The 17,379-nt window shown below is 36.7% G+C and overlaps 1 protein-coding gene across 1 annotated transcript; it reads right to left on the reverse strand.

The window, feature by feature from the left end:
• Positions 1–3,818: 3,818 nt before the first annotated feature.
• Positions 3,819–7,092, reverse strand: LOC127119138 (pentatricopeptide repeat-containing protein At5g40400). The gene is made up of 2 exons (XM_051049330.1): positions 4,806–7,092; positions 3,819–4,133 (listed from the first exon to the last, which is right to left on the reverse strand). The coding sequence occupies exon 1, from the start codon at positions 6,974–6,976 to the stop codon at positions 5,105–5,107; it is 1,872 nt and encodes a 623-aa protein (XP_050905287.1). The 5' UTR covers positions 6,977–7,092; the 3' UTR covers positions 3,819–4,133; positions 4,806–5,104.
• Positions 7,093–17,379: the final 10,287 nt, after the last annotated feature.

Genomic DNA, 17,379 nt, shown 5'->3' on the forward strand with positions numbered 1-17,379 from the left:
GATTTGTTTCGCCTTGATGAAGATAACATTTGATCAGGATTTGTGAACTATTTGCAGTGAAGAAGAAGAATGGAACGACTTGTAGTGAAGAAGAAGAAGAAGAAGAAGAAGAAGAAGAAGAAGAAGAATGGTACAACATGTAGTGAAGAAGAAGGAAAATGGAACGAGTTGCATAAGGTTAATGAAATGAGGACGTGAAATTTGATCGTGAAACTACGGTTCTGTAATTGAAATATAAATAAACAAAAAAAATTACAAAAGAATCCAACATGTCAAAAACAAATCTCATTTGGGCCTCCACGTAGGCAACCGTTAAGTCATTTTAACGGAAGGGACCAATACTCTGTATAGAAAAATTTAGGAGGACCATTATTTGAAGGAAATTTTTGGAGGGACTAAAATTGAATTATGGGATATTTATGAGGACCTCAGACATATTTAACCCTATATTATTTTACATCTCCTCTCAAATTCACAATACATTAACAAATCAATCTCCCTTCAAATTCACAATGCATTAACAAACCAATGAAAGTTTATCAAACAAAAAAAAGCTAACATCATAACCAACAACAGAAAATAAGAAATAACAAACAAGAAGATGAACCATCATAGAAAAAAGTGGCAGCCTAAAAGAGAAACCAACATATAAGACAAAAACAAATAAAAAGAGGAAGCAAATCAAATAAAACATAGGCAAAAAATTCAAACATAAAAACTTATATCAAGAAGTAATCAAAAATAAATAAACACATTCAAACATAAAAGAAGAGTACTCTCCACACTCCATGGGGTGCTTCCACACCACAATAAAAAGTCACAAGTGCCCCTAAAATCCAGAGATGCATCGTCGGACGCATCATTTTTACACACTCATCAACGCAAATTGTTAGTCACCCTTATTCTTCCAAAATTGAGTCCATAGATGCATCTTTGTATTCGCATTAGGGTTAGTACGGAGATGCATCTCCATAACAATCCTTAATTCAAAACTCAATGAGTTTACAGAGATACTTCTCTGGAATATGCTATATTAGGTCAAACTAGAAAGAATTGTAGAATGTTGGAAAAACAACAAAAATTAACACTTAAATACTTAACATTGCATAGATAATAGTTAACATAACTTTAACATTACATTTCATTACAAACGGGTGTTTCAGGACGTTGCATTATCTTTAAAATATCTTCGGTCGATCTTGCAATCGTCGCATCCACTTCAATCGGACCATTTGATGAGTAATGGTAAAATATACTCCACATAACCTTTAAATCTTCATTCTTCTTCAGGTCAAGCTTGGTGAACCATATCTTCCCTTCGTCGTCAATCGGAAATGAACGATAGTCGAGCTTGACAACGATTTAATTTTCTGGATATTGTTGAATAATATTCAGTTTGAATTTCATATCAATGAGAGGTATGTCCTCAAAGACCCTAAATTAAAGTGGGGGGTTTTGCACTATTGAAATACACAAATGAAAGATGAGGATATATATTGATTCTGGTGTGTTGTATTTTTGTAAGGAACATGGGATGAGAGACCCCTTATTTATACAAGTTCTAGATCAATTTGGATCTTAGAAATATTATTATGTCATCAGGGCATATTTCGGATATGCATATCCGGATACGCCTATTTTTTTATAAAACAAGGATTTCTACGAATATGCACATCCGTAAAATCTCATGTTTAGTTGTTTTTACATTTAAAATAAGGTGTATCCGTAGATACATATTCGTAAATATGCAGGGCCAAATTTTGTAACAGAAAAAGTGTCTAAAAATTACTCCTAAATTATATAGCATTAGTGTAGAATATACATTAGTATGTCTCGAATTGTATCGAGATTACATCATTGACAACATTACATACAAAAAAATGAGTTACGTTGTTAGATAAAAACTAAAATGTATCAAAACATGTGTCACCATATAAATTTATATCTATTGTTGGTTCCTTCTTTGACCTTTCCTTATTTGATTCTTTTTCAATGTCGCTCAACTTGGTGAACTCTTCCATCCTTTCTAGAAAGTGATTTGGCCAAGTTTCATTGTGAAATATATCATCCCCTCCGGTTATGTCTTTGGTATAGGACACCCCGATTTCAAATAAACTTGAACAAAACGTTACGTTTTTGAAAGCCACCCAATACACATGATGTGTTAGGATGAATTCTAAGATGACTTATTCCGAAGTGGAAAAAATGCATGTGATAAACCACATTTTTTCAGATCGATACACACCCTATCATAAGCATTTTCTATAAGATGATTCATTTGAGGGAAGCACGTCCATTTTTCAAACGGTGTTGGGTCGCTAACACAAGGAACAAAAGTATTGAGAATTGCATCGTAATTTTCTTTTTTCGCGTATAGCGATGTGAATGATTCTCTATGCGTTGTCAAATTTTGTATAAGATGATGGCGAACAAATCGGTGGTTCTCCTCTTACCGAGCAAACTCAAAACAACTTGAAAATCACATTTGTCGTCACCTTCAACATCTACAACATGCTCAATGTATTTGTGCATAAAAAGTAACATCTCTTCAATGTGGGTGATTTTTGATAACGATGGTGGGGGGATGGTTTGCTAATGCGATCACCTTGAGAAGAATTGGTGTAGATTTAGGAGTTGGAGAATCTAAAAAATGTGAATCAGCATGTTCAAAGTAAGAATGGAATTGTCTAGTAGAATTGTCATTCTCTGTCGGTTTGACCTTTTTAGGGGAACCATTCGTTTTAACCAATTCCAAAGGTGGTTTCAAATTTGCGGTTTCAAGATAGGCAATATTGCTCTTTGATGTGCAATTTCATATTGTCATCAGCTTTCATGAATCTCTCTAGGATCGGATATCACTCGTTCATGATAGATATGTTTAATTTACCATCCTTCATCGCACCATCATCATCAAACTGAATCATTTTCCAATGAGTGTAAATCTCACCCATACGTATCGGTGTGTTGACATTCATTTTCTTTGCAATTAAACAAGCACATGGAAGACCATACGTCTTTCTAAGTGTACATCGTCAATTTAAGCTATTTGAACCTGTTTTATCTACTCGTTTGGCTTCGTGAAAAATAATATTCAATCATGCATGAGATATGTTGCCAACCAACTGTGAATAAAGGATGTTGTCTTTGAACTGGTGTTCTAACACAGTAATACTCCGACCAAAATATGTTAGTATTGGTGTTCTATTAGAACCATTGTCCAACCTTTCAATTATAACGCCAAATCCCAATTTCCTAGCCTCCACGTGGACCCATTGTAGCATATATTCATGAACAATAAACTCTTGTTTATTTGTAAATTGTTCACGAACATCTACCTCGACAACAATCGGTCTAGCACCCGATTAACATCATCATTCACTTCATCCGATTTAACAGTATCATTCACTTCATCTGATTTAACATTCTTCCTCACAGTAGCTTTGGAAAGATATTCGGATGCACCATATCTAACACCAGTTATAACAACAAAACATTAAAAACTCAAAGTATCAGGAAAATCTAGAGATACATATCCGAAACACATGAAAATTTGTCTGGAGATGCATATCTGAACTCAACGTTTTTTTCAGCTCAAAAACCAGATTAATGCAAGGAATGAGGATGTAATGAATGAACTTTACCTTAAATTTCAGCTTAATTTACTCTTTTTTATGTGATAAAATACAATAATGATGTTTTGGTGTTGAAAAGTTGATTGAGAATGGAAGAAATTTTTTTAAAGGTTTTGAGAGTGAAGTTGAGTTTGATCATGAGGAAGAAAAACATGTATTCAATTTTTAGGTTGACATTTTCGGATATGCATCTCTGAAATCGTCACTAAGTTGTTAAATAAACCAGCTTAGTGGATAAAAATATCATAAATGAATACAGGAGATTTTACGAAGATGCATTTCCGAATTCATACCATAAAATATACGAAAATGCATCTCTAAAAAAGATTTTGATAAAAATAGAATGGCTGATACGACAACTAATATAATTTTAGATACGTCCAGAGGTGCATCTCCAGTCCAGACATCTGTAATGACATTTTTGAGTTTTCGGAGGTGTGGGTGCGCCTAAGAAGAGGGATGAGTATTCCCCACATAAAAAGCCATATAGAGAAGCAACCACTGTGAGATAAAAACATCCAAACATAAAAACCCAAAAGAAAAAGCAACCAAATAGAAGACTAAATAAATGAGCAAGAAAACAAAAGAAACAATAAAGAAAGGAACAAACAAAGAGAAGAATCAAACAAAACTTAATAAAAACAAACCCAAAAAAAAACTAATTAAAAACAAATCAAATCAAACATTACATAGAGATTTAAATCACATATATAAAATAAACTACCTTACCCCAATTATGACAACAACAAAAAAAAAGACTCTACATATTATCTAAAAGTGGGACTTGATACAAGTGCACATGACTAAATAAGTATGCGAATAAACTTAAACATGTTGGTCTTTAGAGTAGGAAATTGATGAACCTCCAAGTCAATTTAGGATTACTAATTTCACTAGTTTATTGATGATAATTTTAATGATGATTCATTTTTATATTTATATTAATAATATTAACTTGTATTTTACAAATAGACACAACTTGATGATGATGTCAAAAATTAGATTAAAACATTGATCAGACCATAAAGACTAAATACAATTTAGGACTGTAATGAGATATCTGCAATCATTTATTGATCGATTTATATAATTTGACACAAATTCTTTGTCATGGTTGGTTAGTAGTGTGCTACATCTATGGACACTAATCTGCATATTCAATTTCATACATACCCGGAAGAATCTCAAACCTTGGCAATGGCGTTTGGGTTCTTCAATGGTGGCCCGAGCTTTGCTATCATAATTCAATTTGAACACATATTTGGACCAGATCAGACTCATTCAAACGTTCAAAAAGTCTCTATTTATCTTGGATTTATCAAACGGTTGACGTGTTTGCAGTAGAAAATGTGGCAGATTACGTGCTGCTGAGGAACTGAATCCTTAACTGGCTTGGTTCTTACCATACCATCAATTTCGCTCCCTTCGTAAAGTGAGGTGAGTTGACGAACGCAGACCTAGTTCGGAACAACTTAGACTTCAAGCATGTCGCGGTCCAATATATCGTCATCGAGTTCCATATCTTTCTGCAATCCTCGGATAACATACTTGCATGTTAAACTATTTGGAACAAAACCTATCTTGATAAGCTCATCTTGAAGTTCCATCAACTCAGCCACATTACCACCCTCACAAAAAACTTTAACAATCGCATTGTAGCTAACGGTATCGTAAACTTGAAACTCCTTGGCAAAATATTTCAATAACAACACCGCTTTTTCAACATCATTTTCTTCGCAATAACCATTTATTAATGCTCTCTTTATTTCTAAATCGGGTAAAATATCTAAACGAACCATTTCTTCCAACGAGCCTTCAGCTTCTGAAGTTCTTCTTACTCTACATAAGCAGCTTATGATAGCTTTATAGGTAGTGAGATTCAGTTTCATACTCTTTTTTGTCATCTCAGATTTCAAAATCAACGCTTCGTCCGCATTATTGAATCTACATAGAGACTCTACTAGTTCAACGTAAGTACTCATTTCCGGCACATAACCGTCTTGAGATATCCTTATCAGAAAACTTTGAGCCGCAAACGGTCGACCTTCTTTACACAATGCAACTAAGAGATAATCATATAAATTTTCAGGAATCTTAATTCCAAATCTCTGAAGCTCCGCAACCAAATTCAACGCCGACAAAAGCTTTCCCTCCTTTGCATATCCTTGAAAAACAATCCTACATGTGACACTGTCGGGACGGATCCCGATCCCTATCATTTCGTGCAATAGTGATCTACACATTTGCATCTTACCTTCTTTGCAATAACCGGATACAAGAGTATTATACGACACAATGTCCGGATCAATTCCTTTCTGAGCCATCTGATTAAAAAGCTGATGAGCCTCCTTGATCTTCCCTTCTTTACAAAGACCGTTCATCAACGCACTATACGAAATCAAATTAGGAACCACGCCTCTAATGCACATGATCTTGTAAAGATAAAATGCATCCTCCAACCTTCTTTTTCTACAATAGCCATTAATGAGTGTGTTATACGTAACCAAATCCGGTTCAAATCCTTCTTCCTCCATTTTCTCGAGGAATCCGTTCACTTTATCGGTATCTCCATCTCGACACAAAACATGTGTCATAATATTGAAAGTATAAACATTCCTATGTATTCCAAGTCTTCCCATTTCTTCATACACTTCCCAACATGCATCAATATAATTAAACTTTGACAAACCACTCAACAAACAATTACAAGCAACAACATTCGGAACAAAACAAGCCTCAACATTGTTCCTAAAAGTTTCCAAACCTTTATCAACCATGCCTAACTTCACATAAGCCTTAATAAGCATATCAAAGATTACAGGATTCCAATTACAATCCTCAGTGAAACCAATCAAATTCTTATAAATATCCTCATCAGGAACATTCAACTGTATCAACTCAGACAACAATTTCATAGCTTGAGAGAAAACTTGAGACCAAGCAAGTATGTGAACAATTATGCAATAATTTTGGACACTGTGTGTGATGTTCAAATCATTTTTAACCCAATTGAAAAATGTTAGTGCTGAAGAATAATCAGATTGGCATCTGAGCAAAACCCTAGAAATTTCATGGGAACCCATGTGAGGAAGAATCTCTTTGATTTCATTTTGAAAAAGGGAAAGATGGAAACTTTTCTGTTTAAGGATTGAAGAAATGAGGTTTACAATGTTGTTAGGGTTTTGGGTGGGTGGAAGAAGATTGTAAAAAGGACTTGAAATTGGTTTTGATTCAGAATCATGAAGAGTAATTAGAGAAGAGGAAGAAGAAGAAAAGAAAAAAGAATTTTTAGTGAGAATTAAGTGAGAAAGGGAATAGATTGAATTTGAGGGTCGAGGAATCATGGTGATGAAGAAGAAAGAGCATGGAAATGAACAACGTACCAGGTCATGGCAGACAACGGCGGTCGGAGTAAGATGAAGACATGAAGTTGCAGCGTAGAACGTTATTTGATGTTTCAATTTTTTTATTTTAAAATTATATGGAAAAAAATTAAGTTATTTTATTTTTAAATTATCGAAAATTTTAATTTTTAAGAAATATATTTTGATATAATTTTTTTTACGAAGTAACTTTTTTTATCAAATTCAAACATGGTGTTGAAGAATTGTTAGACACTAAATATAAATAAGTCTTGTTTAAAAAAAAGTAAAATTCTAAGGACTTTTTATAAATAATTCTCAATAATAAATGGTAGAGAAAAGGACCATGCACCTATCGTATAAATTATTTTTACACCAATGATAATTATGTATTTCGCTAAATCAATCAATCAATTTTAAATTATTTATATAATTTAATAGTTTAAAATAGAATATATGAATAATATATTTTTATAGTATCCTATTAATAAGCTCTAAGTTGTATGGGAATAAAAATATTAAAAGTTATGTTTTGGATATATTTTAAAAAAATATTTGAAATATAACTTCATATTTTTAGGAACATTGATAGTAGGCATGACAAGATATCGTATTTGGGGTACTCATTTAAATTCGTCTTAAATTTGACGGGGAAAATCCATTTTAATTGGGGATTTTTTTTTAAATAACCAATATTTTGGATAAAATACTGAAATAACCACGTTTCAAAACAGATGCGTCAGATGAACTAGCGCATCCATTTTAAAATAAGAGGAGGCGGCACTGGTGTTGGTGCATGCTTTCAAAGCATTGCATGGAGGCGCCAGCAGCCATGGCGCCTATGTTGGCCTTTGGTGTATGCGCCAATTCATCTGGCGCATACATCTTTGTATTATTTATTTTTTAATTTTTAATTGTTTTTTTTAATAAATAATGAAATATAACATTAAAAAAAATATACTCATGATATAATAAAAGTTACATGAGATTGACAAAAATTTAATGACCGGGCCGATCGAAACGTCTCCATGTTCCACATCCAGGTGTGTTAGTTTGTCTTCGAGGTCTCCCACGATTTTCTTGAGGTGTTTGGAGTCTTTGTGTGTTGACCTGATCCAATGATGGTTGGTGTGAAGGTCTGGCGGAAGTTCCAACAGTATTTGATAGATGTGTCATCATTTGTTCCCAATAGTCTTAGGGCTCTGGCCAACGACACTTCCGTAATGTAGTTCGGTGCCCATGTTGTCGTAGTTGGATCGATGTGCTTGGGTGAATTGTGGACGGTATAGTTGCCCGAATTGGGACATTTAATCGTTTTGGAAATGAAGCAATGGTTCATGAGGTGTACTATAGTTAAACAATGGTTGGCTATTTTGGTGATGGGATGTTTGGGTGGTCATTGTTGGGGGGGCTACGATGAAGTGACTCATATGAATCATCTGGGCTATAGACGGTTGTGGTTGATGCGTATGGTTGTTGGTGGGTAGGGTTTGATTTTTGATTTTGTGGTTGGGTGGGTGGCATGAATGGATTGTGAGGTTGGGTGTTTGGTTGTTGGATGGGTGGCATGAATGGATTGCGAAGTTGGGTGTTTGGTTGTTAGGTGTATGTGGTAGGTTGATGGTGTGAGGTTGGATGTTGGGTTTAGGTGGTTTGACATTGGTGTTGGACGGAGACTTGTTGTTGGGCGTATGATGACGAAGCTAGTTGGCGTGGATCAGTCAAATACCGTGGCTCAGACACAAATTGTTGCGTTGTTACCGACTTAAACCATGCCATATATTCTTGAGTTGGTCTAGCACCATGTATGACTGGTTCGTTTAAGATGTGTTGTCATCGATTCCTCCAATGACGACACATCTCTTTTGCGAAGTCTCTCCAGTTGGAATAATCCCATTGGGCGTCGACTCTTTTTTTATGCCAATCTCCCAAACACGTCGGAGGTTCTGGAATTTGTTGCTGCATGTCGAACTACAGTTTTACCTAGTCACTTTGGTGCATCTCCACAATAATGGACCGGATAATTTGTGTCTTTGATGTCCAAACTGCAACATCATCATGGTTAACCTAATGATCAAGATCCAGATATAGCCTCCAGATAAACTGTACAACAATATGACACGATTAGATGATAAATAATTTGATAAGTATCTTTAAATTAAAATAGAGTTGTGTAGGAGTATTACATTGTCTTGTCCAATGTGATCCAATAGATTGCGATAGACTACTATAGTGTGTTTCAAACATTTATTATAGTTCATCCCTCTAACTGACCACCTAGATCATAAACAATTGATAAATATTATGTCCAGTTAATAGTAAATAAAGTCTAATTAATTATATGGTAAAGTTTTAAACTTACTTTGTTGCAAACGGGAATATGAATGGCTTCTCGTTTACCTGGGCGAGTGACGACGTTCTTGACCAACCTCATGCTTGTAGCAAATACGCACATGAATAAAAAGTACAAGTATTTTTTTGGCATTTTTACACATTGCACTATATAGATGGGTCAGCACGGCTGAACCCCAACTATATGTGCTTACCTTATTAATGTTGCGTAACAACGGTAAATACATAATATTTACTGTATTACCAGTACTTTTTGGAAATAAAAAATTGTCAAATAAAATCATAATATAACACCAAGCTTTAATTATTTTTCGTACTCGGTTGATTCTTCGGACAATATTATACTCGCATAATATTGTTTAAGATATTTTAAATTTATACCTTGCCCCCTAGCTTGACCGGATAACTCTCCCTCAGTTTGGTCGTCACACAAAGGGGCATCCAATAATTCATTGCAGATAGAGTTGTCCTTGTTAACTCTATCATCACTGCCTTACCATCTATACGTAGGCCCAACAACATGTATATGTCCTCAAGTGTGATGGCACACTCACCGAAAGGAATATGAAATGTGTGGGTCTCGGGTCTCTATCTCTCCAACAAAGTAAGAATAAATTTGTAGTTCACCGAGTACGAGACTATGTTGAGGAGATTTCCAAAACCACATCCTCTAATATATGCTTTTATCAAAGGATTGTGGGGTACATATTCATGTACACGGCATCAAAATCGGTTTGGGTCCTAATAAAACATAAGTAAGAAATAAAATAAGAAGAAGTAATATATAATAAAAACATAGATAATAAAGATATACAAAATAAATATGAAATAAGTAAACAGAGAGTAATAACATACAAATATCAAGATATTGTTGAGTGTTCCTCTGTGTTCATCACCCATAGTCAATAGAGACATAATGCTGCAGAGGTTGAGTGTTGCAGAGGTTGAGTGTCGTAAAGATGGAGTGTTGCAGAGATTGAATGTTAGTGTTGTAGATGATGAGATGTTGTGATTTGATGCCCTAGTTATAGAAGAGGAAGTCTTTACTAGGTTGAATAGCTACGCAACATGTGATTAGATACGTGCATGACATAATAGAGGAGGCAGCATAGCCTTAGGCGCATGCATGCAATATTCACATGTAAGGTCACATGTGTCAAGGCTAGTGGCGCATGCGTGTGAATTTTGCCATGCAATAAAGAGACGCAAATAGCATGGGCGCCTAGGTTGCTTTGTGCGCCATTGAAATAGGTGCCTGCTTTGGACTATTAGGGCATAGATTTTTTTGAGATTCCTTGTATGTAGACGCATGCTTTCTGTGTGCAGAGATTCTACCAAGCACATGCATTGTATTATCTTGTCTCTGCATTGATTATTTTCATTGCATTGTCTTGTCTTTGCAGATGAATTGCGTGATCAATGCATTCAATGTTTACCCTATTTAATGGCATGTGAATAACACATCAATGCATTCATCATCGGTACCCATACAGATCAATAGAAATACTAAAGTTAGATTTAAAAAAATGTCTTCCTCACCACATTACATGATCAGTGCCCATATCGAAGGTGAAATATTTGAGCATCAATTATTCGGTTTTTGTTTTTGCAACACAGAGGTAACTCGGTTTACAATAAATCGACGATCAAATTTTTCACATCTGAAACAAAGAATAGAAAAGAAATTGCAGTGCAGTCCTGTGGGCCAAATCATCTATAAAAATCCGGTTTGGTTTGCAGAAAACAAGGTGAAGTTTTATCAGAAGGAAAATCGAGATGATGACGATGTTCATCATATGTTTGTCAATCATGAACAATCTGGGTACAACGATATAGATTTGTATATATCACCACAACAACAACAACAAGTGTCTCAATTCATTGATCAGTCACAAGTGTTTTGTGAAACTGATGGCGACGAACAAGCTGAGGTGAATGTTGTAGATGACGAAGAAGAAGAAGCTGAGGTTTTGGTTGATTCAATGTTGAACGCTGATGAAGAAGAGGAGCCATTACCAACTAGTCATGTATACTGTCCACCTTAACACATGACAAGGTTGAATTTGGGTTCCGATGGACCTTCATCAGATATATGGTACAATCCTTATGTGCAAATGCAAGGATCTTTGAAACAAGGAGACACATTTCGCACAAAAGAAGATTGTGTAAAAGCCATTAAAAAGTTTCACATGGAACTATCAGTTGATTTCAAAGTTGATAGAACTAATGCATTGAGGTACAAAATTTATTGTCCAAATGAGCACTGCCTTTTCAGGTTGTCAGCTTCGTACCAGAAGAGGAGTGATTCTTGGGAGATTAGATCCATGGGTCTAGTTCACACATGCATGCTCACAAACCCAATGCAAGACCATCCGAAACTTAGCTCTCAGTTAATATGTGATGAAATATTGTCTGTCATTGGCGACAATTCGTCGTTAAAGGTGAAATTCTAGTAACAGACTATCGATGTCACACTAGATGTTATGACATCCAATTCTGCGCAGACAAGAATGATGCAGAACGTAAATGTAAAGGATAGTAAATAACACAGACAATTGTTTACCTAGTTCGGTGACAAACACACCTACGTCTGGGGGCTACCAAGCCAGGGAGGAAATGCACTATAAGCAGTATTAATTAAGGACTTAAACCAATTGTTTAATCCTATCACTTAAGACCTACCCAATGCAATTTCAATCTTAAACTAAGACCAGAGTTCCTACTCACTCCCCCTCAATTACCACAGTGATTACAACCTTTAATTTGTTTAAAGTCAATGGCGAAGTTATACTTCAAACAACTCTTGATTGTGCTTAACAGCTTTAATCAAGAAACACAGCACTCATGCTTAAAAGCTTAGAGTGACACAACAGTTACAACTCAATGAACACCCTAGTCCAATGCAATCATCTAGGTGATAATTGCTTGGCTCACAAGTTAAACCTAATACAAGACACAAATAAAAATACAACAGTGAAGTATGATGGTATAATAAATTCTTCACGCTTCAAACCCCTGAGTTGCTGAAAGTAGGATTGCCATCCTTTTATAATGCAACACTTGGGTCTTGTACTTGTATTTCCTAAAATTAAGGTTAAGCAAGTCAACCTAATTTCCACACATTAGGGTGCTACAAAATAGGCTATATGTTAGGCCTCTTAATTGTATCTCAGTTGTTAGTTTCCTGGATTTTAGCTCAGCTGTTAGATTCCTGAAAACTAGCCGGAGAAAAATACTGAAACAACAAAACTAACTAGCCTACACTTTAGCATATGCTGTCAGGAATGAAAGTCATAACATTCAGTTTGACGTCCAGAACACGGGCCATATGCTAGGTCTGTTATTCTCCTGAAAAACAGACTGAAATAAATACTGAACTGTAGCAGAAAAACCAACCTGCCTATAATTCAGTATCTATTGTCAGGGATGAATGTCATAACATTCAGTTTGACATTCAGACAATAGGCTATGTGCCAGGTCTGTTATTCTCCTGAAAAACAGACTGAACTAAATACTGAGCTATAACAGAAAAACCCAACTATTTTATAGTTCAGTATCTGCTGTCAGGGATGAATGTCATAACATCCAGTTTGACATTCAGTAAATCCTGTATTAACTAATCCTGCAGCATACTACTCCAGCATGTCATGACATCAGTCAAGACATCAGAGTACAGTTAGTGTTTTAACACAAAATGCAGCCAATCAAAAACATCTACAAACTCCCCTTTTGGCAAATTTTTGGCTAAAACAACTTAGCATCACAACAGAGCTCACAGCAGCGGAAAACACACATCCAAGAAGAGAATTAAATTAGCTAATACACTCAGCACACATAGAAGTTGAATAGCAACACACTTAGCACACATAGAAGTTAAAAGAACCTTCAAACAGCAGCAACACAAGTAGATGACAAAACAGCAACACACTCATCACACATAGAAGTTAAACATCAAGCTGCAACATAACCTCTGGATTAGAGGACCTTCAACTTCAGATAAAGTTGTTCAAACAAATCTGTTGTCCTGGGGTACAGGTGTTACTCCCCCTTTTTGTCAAAAATGTTGCCAAAGCAACACTTAATATTACAGACCCAAAACAAAATAAATTACACACAAATTTCAGAAACCCAGGAAATTCTCTATTCATCTGACTCAGAGTCAGTATCATCATTTGTGCCATCATCAGGACTGGCATCCTCTTCTCCCTTTGCACCTTGTCTTGCAGCTCCTTCTGCAGCATCAGCAGCTTCACCAAGCACATCACCTTCAGTCATCTCCAACTTGGTAATCAAATTTTCCAAAGTGAGCTTCCTTGCCTCTAACTCCTTGCACGTTTCTTTGAGTATTGCAATGACAGCAGCTTTACCTGGTTGATTGCAAACACTTGATGTCTCTCCTGTTGCCATGGCAATGTCAGGAACATGCCTACCTAGGAACAGTTTATGATTGAAGGCCAAAGGGCTGTCTCTTCTCTTCACATAATCATTCTTTGTTAATATGTTTGGAAATTGATTCAACACAATACCACATATGAGGGAAGGAAAGGCTATAGGCCCCTCCACACTAAAGCTTCCTGCATGCTTCAAGGTTTGATCAAAAATATAGGATCCATAATCAAAATTGGCTTTGGTTCCAACAACATATATGAACTTTCCAAGCATTACAGCCACTATAGATTTATGATTGGTGGGCACCCAGTTAGCAGCTCCAATTTTGTGCAGCATTGCATACTTGACACTTAGTTTGCTGGCCACCAACTTACCTTTGAGAGGCCACTTCCTGACTTGATTAGCAGTGATGACTTAACAGATTTTGTTTTCAGTCACCTCAAGCTCAGGTTGAGCTACATCAGGTCTTCCCAAATACATGTTGATTACTGAGGGAGAGAAGTTTACACACTTTCCTCGCACATATACTTTTCTGAATTCCTTAGACTTTCCATCAGCATATTCTTCAGACACGTTGACAATAAATTCCTTTACTAACATCTCATAGCACTTTGAGAACTGAGTCACAGTCTTCATTAAACCTGCCTCTTGAATAAGGTCCATAATCTCCTTACATTCTAGGACATTCTAAGCCAATTCCCTTTCCAAAGCCAGCCTCTTCTGATAAACATATTTCCACCTGTTTACACTAGAAGCAAAATGGAACGATATGTTGTCAATTGGCACCTCAGGGACACTAGCTGCAAGCTTGCTAGTGGTTGGCTTCTTCTTTGACAGAGTGGCAGTGACATCACATGGAACATCTGAGTCAGACTCCACAACAACAGACTTGGTCTTCTTTTTCTTGGGCACCCCTTTGCTCCAAGATTTTGTTGGACCATGACCTTTCCTCTTGAGGGAACTCTCTTCCACCTTTGGATTAGGAGAGGTTGGCACATCAATCTTCTTTTTGGGGGACCTTGCGCCACTGTTTTCTTTTCTCTCCTAGTCCTAACCCTTTTGGCTATGCTAGGGACAACTGAGGACAACAACTCATTATCAAAAAATTCCTCCAGGTCTACTGTTTCAGCTTCACAGTTAGGGTTGTCACTGACATCATGAGTGACACGGACTTCCTCACCACCCACATTATCTAAGGGTTTGTCAATATTTGATCCCTTATGAGCATCAGTTTGCTCAGCATCATCAGAGACATTCTTTCCTAAGGAGATTGTATTTTCTTGACAAACAACATTATCAGGTACAATAGTGTTTAAGGGAATGGAAACCCCAAGAACCTTATGATTGCCCGACAGTATTCCAGTCACCATAGTTGCAATGGCATTGTGAACATACCTGGAACCTTCTCTAGTTTGTTCATCAAGCGCGATTGCTAAGGAGAAGCCTGAGACAGTTTCTTTAGGTCTTCTTGCATGTGAGGTATTCGCAGAGTCAGCAACAGGATCTTCCCTGTTAGGGTTGCAGGATTCAGAGCTAGAGGAATCAGACATGGTCGTGGAGGAAGATGAGTTGGATTGGTGCGACATGATGAATATCTTAGAGGCGAAATGAAAAGTTTCTTTGAGAGAAAGCTTGTGAGACTGAAAGTTGAAACGATGGAAGAGGTAACGCTTGTTGCACGAGCAGTATCTATTATTTGTTGACCAATCAGAGCGAACTCTCAAATGTTTAATAATTTGAATTATTAAGCAGGAAATAACTAACATCATTAGTTGCTATAATTCCTCAGAAGGACACATTCCCACTTTGCCCCTTATATTGTCAAACTGAGTAGCATCCAATGTCATGACATTCTGAGTGACATTGTGCTCAGTCTGCATCTGGTTCATCCATACCAGTGGGGAACAACTGCTACCAGATGCTAGGTACTTAGCTTTTGCAGTGGATAATGATACACAATTCTGTTTCTCCCTTGCAACTACACCATTTTGATGAGGACTAATAGGTGAGGACAACTCATGACTTTCAATCTGCATATGTACCATTAAGTCCATGGGCAAAAGTTCCAGGGTTTTGGATGTTTTTGGATGTCCAATCTTGGGATGTGACATCTTGGCTAGCTTGCCCATCTGACATTTTCCACAGACTTTTCTGTCATCCCTAAGCAGATTTGGGATTCCTCCAACTGCTTCCTTGGATATGGTCTTCTTCATTCCTCTTAAATGAAGTTGTCCAAGTCTTCCATGCCACAGCTTCACTTCCTGTTCTTCCTTGGCTAAGGGGCACTTTGAGGAGTAGGTTGAGACTTTAGATTCCCACAGATAGCAGTTATCTTTGGATCTGGATCCTCTCATAACTTCCTGATTACCTCCATTCATCACCACACATACTTCCTTAGTGAACTATACATTGAAGCCTTGATCACATAGCTGGCTTATGCTGATGAGATTAGCAGTTAGTCCTTTTACTAACAGTATATTATTCAGTTCTGGAACTCCAGGATAGTCCAGCTTACCAACACCTTTGATTTCTCCTTTAGCTCCATCACCAAATGTCACATACCTGGTAGTATGAGGTTGTATATCCACCAATAAGTTACTCATCCCAGTCATATGTCTTGAGCAACCACTATCAAAATACCAGTCTTCTCTGGTAGATGCCCTTAGAGATGTGTGAGCTAGTCTAGCAACCCATTGTTGTTTCTTGATGGGGGCATTATGCTTGGATGCCTTCAGCTTAGGTCTGACTTGAGGGGTCTGGTTAGGATAACCATGAAACCTGTAGCAGAAGGGTTTTATGTGACCAAATCTACCACAGTAGTGACATCTCCATCTCTGAAATTTCTTCTTCTGATGGTTACTCCTCCTGTTTCCCTGATGTTGTGACATTGGTTGTGACTTCTGCTTGAGTTTCTGAACTTCAGCCTTTGAGCTTTTGAGTTCAGTTGCAGATTTCTTAACAAAGCCTAAACCAGACATGGTTCCTGACTTCTGTCCCACCTTTAGAATCTCTTCCAAAGTGTCATTTCCTTTATTCAGCATTCTGATGGATTTTGTCATTTGTTCTAGCTTAGAGGTCAGCAAGGTTATCTCACCATTTAGACCATCTATGACTGTCAGATGCTTCTTTTTCTCAGATTCCAGCTCCTTGATGAGTTTCTTCTGCTTTTCTCCTTGTATACACACTTCTGCACTTTTGACACATAGCTCTTTATATGAAGCAGCAAGTTCATCAAAGGTAAGTTCATCTCCACTTGAGTCATCATCAGAGGCACAAACACTAGTTAGTGCAGTGACATGTTTAGCAGATTCTCCTTCAGATTCACTCTCAGAGTCTCCTTCAGACCAGGTGACAGATAGCCCCTTCTTTTGCATCTTGAGGAAGGTAGGGCATTCAGCTCTAATGTGACCAAAACCTTCACATCCATGGCACTGGATTCCCTTGCCTTGGTTGACCTTTTCTTCAGATTTTGATCTTCTACTGATGTCAGATGAAGAGTTCTTGACATTAGGTCTGCCCTTTTGATCAACTTTCTTTATGAACTTGTTGAATTGTCTTCCAAGCATGACTATAGCTTCTGAAATGCTTTCATCACCTCCAATATTTCCTTCTTCTTAATCCTCTTCAGTATTTGATACAAAAGC

This window comes from Lathyrus oleraceus, chromosome 1 (assembly GCF_024323335.1).
Source record: "Lathyrus oleraceus cultivar Zhongwan6 chromosome 1, CAAS_Psat_ZW6_1.0, whole genome shotgun sequence".
Taxonomy (NCBI): domain Eukaryota; kingdom Viridiplantae; phylum Streptophyta; class Magnoliopsida; order Fabales; family Fabaceae; genus Lathyrus; species Lathyrus oleraceus.

Coding starts and splice junctions, on each gene's coding strand:
- LOC127119138 (XM_051049330.1), bottom strand. CDS start 6,976: ATGATTCCTCGACCCTCAAATTCAATCTATTCCCTTTCTCACTTAATT.